Here is a 6,000-nt window from a genome sequence, read left to right as displayed (position 1 = left end):
TTTATCTGCTGACCTTCCCTCCACTATTGTCCTGTGACCCTGCCAAATCCCCCTCTGCGAGAAACACCCAAGAATGATCAATTAAAAAAAAAAAAAAAGAAAAAAAAAATTTAAAAAAAAATGGTATTTTTAGTGCTTTCACATCTTTTGTAGATATCTGGAATTTGTAAGATGAAAAGAAAAATTCTCTTTTTCCTTGGCTTAGAAAAAGCCTGTAGTTACACGTCCCTAGGCAAACCCACCATACAAAAAAGGAATACATTTGAGATATTCTAAAATATAAAGGATATGATTTATATTCTGGGATCAACATAATAACCAACTCTCTTCCTAAAACAGATTAGAGGTGAACACATAAGAAATGTAAAGAAAGGTTAATTACATTAAAATAAAATAGCTTCTGATTTAAATTATTGCTCACTTAGGAAGTATAATGAATATTCTCTGGCTAAGGATGCTCAGATTAGAAATGGTGTGACATCAATATTTAGTGTGTACAAAAGTTCTAAGATTCAAATACAATGCAAAGTTTATAATAATCACACAAAAAGTGTTCCTTTTAGCCACCATTTAGCTTCACACGACGAAGACTGGAAAATACGCGGTTTATTTAGATCTTCAATATAAATTTGTACCACATATGTTGAAGTGTTCCTCTTAGCTTTAATGTTGCAGTCATTTTTCTATGAAATACTAAGGAGTTAAGGAGTGCTTACTGAACCATTACTATTAGAGGGAGGGAAGAGACACTGAAGCTCCAGTTTTAAACGACAACAAAAGAATATAAAATACTAGTATAAGAAAACATTTAAATAGTACTAAATGCACAATTTAAACATCAGTTATACACTGTCATTAGTTTTCCTCTTAAAAAAATCAGTTCCTGGGCTTTTAGATGTGTTTTCTTTTTAAAAAAAATAAGCATCCTTCTCATGGTCACACAATTGGTCCATATTGACACCATTTGGTAACAATCCTATCAAAGATCCACATGTTCTTGCTCTCTTTCAGGCCACTCCATGGCCAGCGGGAGTCTTGAGTCCTCTCTGCGTGTTGTGTGGCAGGAGGCCATGGTCCCGGGACTCTGCCTAGAGCAGGACGGCCTGGGCTACCTCCTTGATGGTGGACGCAGCTCTCTCCAGTTCTTCCTCTGTTTGTTCCACTGTGACCACAACCCGAATGCTGAGAACAGTAAAGGACACAAAGAATTATCTTTGTGGGCCGGGCGCAGTGGCTCACGCCTGTAATCCCAGCACTTTGGAGGCCAAGGCAGGTGGATCACGAGGTCAGGAGATCGAGACCATCCTGGCTAACACAGTGAAACCCCATCTCTGCTAAAAATACCAAAACATTAGCCAGTGTGGTGGCGGGCGCCTGTAGTCCCAGCTACTTGGGAGGCTGAGGCAGGAGAATGGCGTGAACCTGGGAGGCGGAGCTAGCAGTGAGCCGAGATCGCGCCATTGCACTCCAGCCTGGGCAACAGAGCGAGACTCTGTCTCAAAAAAAAAAAAAAACCAAAAAAAAAAAAACCCAAAAACAAACGAACAGAAAAAAGAATTATCTATGTGAGGTGAGGAACTGCACTCACAGTCAGCCATATATGGCCTGAGAGCCAAATCCACTGCCTATTTTTGTAAACAAACCTCTCCTGGCAGTCCTCCCAATAGGCCTGTCTATCCATGTACCTGCTGCCCACAGTCACTTTCTCACTACTGTGGCAGGTGGGTTGCTGCGGCAGGGAATCTGCAGCCTGCAGGCCTCGGCCTACACCACCAGTGCACACCCAGTCAGAGTGAGTTTCCATGGGCTCTGCCTCAGAAGCTGGGAAATAGCATCCTGTCCATCATGTACTGCTTCAGGCAGTGCCAGGCACAAAGCAGGAATTCCATCCTTCTCAAATCAACGACAGTTTGATTGTTCATATTTATGTCAATAGCAATGTGAAAGCTCTGTAATACTCTAAGGCATGGCAGAAATTTTCAAGTTTTCAGGAAATCAAAGAAATAATAGCTTGAAAGGACAATGCTACCTCTGTCCCCCAGAGTTCGTCTGTAAACATCTGCTTCATGCATTTGACACATATTTATTGAGCTGTACTATGCTGTGCATGGAGTCCTGAGGGCACAAAACCAGCACGGCTCCCGTCTTCATGCACCTACGGTCTTACTAACAAGTAAACGTAGGATGTAGGATTACACCTTTGGATGAGTGCAATAAAAAATGAAGGGGGCAGCCCAGGCTGGAGTGCAATGGAGTGATCTCAGCTCACTGCAGCCTTGACCTCCTGGAACCAGGTGATTTTCCCACCTCAGCCTCCCAAGTAGCTGGGACCACAGGCGTGCACCACCATGCCTGGCTAATTTTTATAGAGATGGGGTTTCACCATGTTGCCCAGGCTGGTCTTGTACTCCTGGGCTCAAGTGATCTGCCCACCTCGGTCTCCCAGGTGTTGAGGTTACAGGTGTGGGCCACTGCACCTGGCTGAGAAGGGCAAGGTCCTTAAGGTGCTTTGAGCTGCTACCAGAGTGATCTTCCAAATCCTGGTCTGGCACTGTGGGCCGGCAGAGCATTCAAACTCCCCAGTGGGCTCTCCTGCAGCCTCCCTGACTTGGCACCTGGCCTCAGGACCCTTCTCTCCAGCCCTTCTGCGGCTTGCACTCTGTACTCCCAGATGAACCTGGAGGTCTCCAAGCCACTGAAAACCCTGAGCAAAGCACACACCACCTCATCTGATGGAAAGCCACGACGCCCACAGGATGCCCGACACACACACTTCTCTAGTTTTGGTGTAGACATCACCTGCTCTCAAAAGCCTGAGCAATGCCCCAGGGCAGAACTGACCATGTCCATGCCCCCTGCTGTGACTGCCTGGCCCAGTGCTGTGGTGGGATGGCCAACTCCTTGGACTACCTCGTATATGCTTTGTGAACAGAATCCAGTCTCCTTAAAAGTAAGACATTAGTCTTTTACTTTTGGTGTTTTTTCTTGATGCTGTACATTTTCCCCACTGTTGCTTGTTTTTTCCCAAATGTTAGTGAGTGTTGCTGACTGAAGGAGCAGCAGAGGCGCATGCCCACCCCCACCCCACACTGCCGATCTTCCCTGCAGGACAGTCCTTGTGGCAGGAACTCCTGGTATGGCATGTGCCACCTTTCAGATGTGGCAGATATGAGCTGATGGAAACTCAGTTTGCCCAAGTTCATTGCTGGGCTCCCAGACATTTCTCTGAGTTAACTGAGAGGGTACTCAGTGAGTCCTTGGGAGCTTTTCAGTTAAAATTTAAAAAACTTCTAGTTTAAGAGCAGAAGACAGGTAATGTACTATATTTTAATGACAGATATTCTTCCATAGCCTATGATAGTCTTTCAAAATTTTTCAAAAGATAACGTATTTCATAGAGCTCAGAGTAGGGGAAAAAAATAAGGTCATATTTTAACGTCAACTGACCTGGGAGGAGGGAGACACTTCTCTTCTTTCTCCAAGTAGCGCGCCTGAGTTAATGCAATACTTCTGTTCATGCACTGTAGGAAGAAAAAGAAGACATCTGCAACCTGGACTTCAGACATGGTGGTAATTAAACTGGGGGAACGCTGAAATCCTGCAACGGTAGCTTTAATTCACTTTTCCAATTATAATTGCTAGAAGATATCACCAAAATATTACACCACCACCTTGGCAGCACTGTCCACAGAACTTTCTGCAATGACAAATACCTCTGTTGTGTAGTGCCCAGCAGTCGCCATGAGCCCTGTGCGCCTGCTGAGCACACGGAGATATGGCTGGTGCTACTGAGAGGTCACAGTTGCACCTTTTCTTATTTCCACTTAGTTTAAATTCAAACAGCCATAGCTAGCTAGTGACTACCATTTAGACAAAGCAGAGTTAGCACATGAGGAAGTGGTGCGAGCAAAGTCCTGCAGGCTGGACTTATGACCACCACCACCAGTAGAACTGCGTCAGAGAAAAACCACTGCACTTCAGATATTAGCAAAAACGATGTCCACATGTGGCATCTGGGCATGGTGCCGCTGGGCACTGCAGAATCTGGCGTTAACAAAGTTTTACCCAGCTTTCCTATATATTAACCATCTGTCAACACTAAGAAAAAATGAAAACAATCTCTACTAAAATAAAGAAAGCACAAACAACCAGAGCAAGGTAATAGGCTACAGGGGTTTCTTTCTGGAGTGATGAAAAAGTTTTGGAATGAGATAGTAATGGTTGCACAACCTGCTGAATGTATGATACTAAAAGCCACTTAACGATATACTTCAATAGGGTGAATTTTATGGTATGTGGTATGTGAGTTATATTAAAAAAAAATAGCAACAGAGCAAAGGGCAGTGTAAAGGAAAGAACAATTATTCCATGTCTCTGGCAGTAAAAGTATCTGCCTGAAGAGGGGTCACGTCGTAGGCTGCGAGGAAGAGATGGAAAAACCATACTAGGCAATGACAACAGCCTCCCGCTGACTCTAGGCTCTGGAAGTGTACTTGGAAAAGTGAACTGCTGCAAACATCTGGACTGGCTCTGTTTCTAGCCCTGGCTGGTTAAGAGACATTATAAACAATAGCTCAGTTTGTAAAAACAGTGTCCTGTTGAGCAACTCAACATAAACTTGGCAAAGCCTCTCAGATCTACAAAGCTTAAATAAGAGTTACAGCAGCATGGTTCTTTTCTTTCCTTCAAATATTGAAAAGATGAGGGGAGTGGAACAAAAGATTCGGAAGATTTTAAAAATGGAAGCTGTGATGATGCACAGAAGCGGGAAGATATATGTATTTTTTCTATCAATGAAGTTTCTAGATAGTATTCTGTTCCCTACCCCCGATTGTTCTCTTCTCACTCAACTCTCAAGAGGATTTCCTTAAGAGAGCCAGTATCAAACCAGGCCCACAGACAGGAGTTTGGGATCTGTGAGCTGTCCACAGACTTTTCGTTTTCTTTCATTACGTGGCTAATTCCTGTAAGCATGGTATTTTAACACCGAGTTGCTTCGTTCGCACATCCTCCTCTGCGTCTCTTTGGTACAAAGCAGTAGTAAGACTTTAGCTGTTGCTATCTAATGAAAAGAGAACAGAGGTGGATTTACTATGCAATGAATACACTGGCATCTGAAGGAGGCAACTGTCCCTCAACATGAAGCATGTGTGGACAACTGTCCTGATGCAGTTCGAGAAGAGACTCAGTGAGAACGGCGGAGCCATCACTCAGACCCAACACCAGCGCATGCAGCTCATGAACCTGCTCTGTGAACACGGCTCTCAGCTGTCCCGCTGGGGCAAGTCCATTGAAAAAAACAAATTCACCTGCCTCATGAAGGTAATGAAATGAATGGGAATTTTACTGGCTTGTCCATTTAGTTTGTATTTAATGTATAAATGTGTTTTAGTTTTCCATTTGTATGAGAACTCTAATCACAAAGATGTCATACTTAGTTTTGTGTTTGTCTGTATTTAAGGAACGTTACAATACAAACAATGAGGCAGTAAAGCAGACAGTGGGATGTTTTTCCCTGTCTAGAGTGTCTTCATGTCCACAGAGTTGTGCCTGAGGGGACATCAGCTGCATTTCCTCACCTCACAAGATAAGTAGCTCCAGCCTGATCATTCATAATCTGACATGTTTCCTTAGGAAGCTCAGATCCTGGGGCTTTTTATTTATTTTTTAATGTAATTGACTCTAGAAGGCCACAAATTTTATGAAGTTCTCCACAAATCTGTTATTCCAGATTACGTGGCTCAAACATTTGGGACATAGGACAGCTGAAGCCAGCTAGGCAGCAGAGGCTGCCTGCACACCCGGTCTGTATACTGCACAACCATGTGGCCTAGAAGAGCCTGCCTGAGAGGCTGTCTAGGCAGATGAGGCTCAGGACAGGGCCTGGCCTAGGAAAGGCACATGACAGGTGGTAGCTGCCATTATGACCCCAGAAACCTAGTAGCATTGCTCATAGCTACAGCCTCTGGACAAGGAAGCAGAATCATGCCCATTTTCATT

General features: G+C 44.1%; 1 protein-coding gene across 13 annotated transcripts in view; it reads right to left on the bottom strand.

The window, feature by feature from the left end:
* Positions 1–588: 588 nt before the first annotated feature.
* The window catches only part of SPTLC1 (serine palmitoyltransferase long chain base subunit 1), an 86,058-nt gene continuing 80,646 nt past the window's right edge, over positions 589–6,000 (bottom strand). For 11 of the 13 annotated variants that reach the window (XR_010148465.1, XM_054657775.2, XM_063787148.1 and 8 more), the window contains 2 exons: positions 3,448–3,521; positions 589–1,182 (listed from right to left, as the gene is read on the bottom strand). Coding sequence is in view for 12 of the 13 variants with exons in the window: in XM_054657775.2 (XP_054513750.1) it covers positions 1,089–1,182; positions 3,448–3,521 (168 nt within the window). In the remaining variant the exon portion in view is untranslated. The remainder of the gene's footprint in view (positions 1,183–3,447; positions 3,522–6,000) is intronic. The other 2 variants (XM_024345506.3, NM_001280432.1) reach the window with 2 other exon arrangements.

The sequence above is a fragment of the Pan troglodytes genome, chromosome 11 (genome assembly GCF_028858775.2).
Source record: "Pan troglodytes isolate AG18354 chromosome 11, NHGRI_mPanTro3-v2.0_pri, whole genome shotgun sequence".
Taxonomy (NCBI): domain Eukaryota; kingdom Metazoa; phylum Chordata; class Mammalia; order Primates; family Hominidae; genus Pan; species Pan troglodytes.
This window is presented reverse-complemented; position numbering and strand designations above follow the sequence as displayed.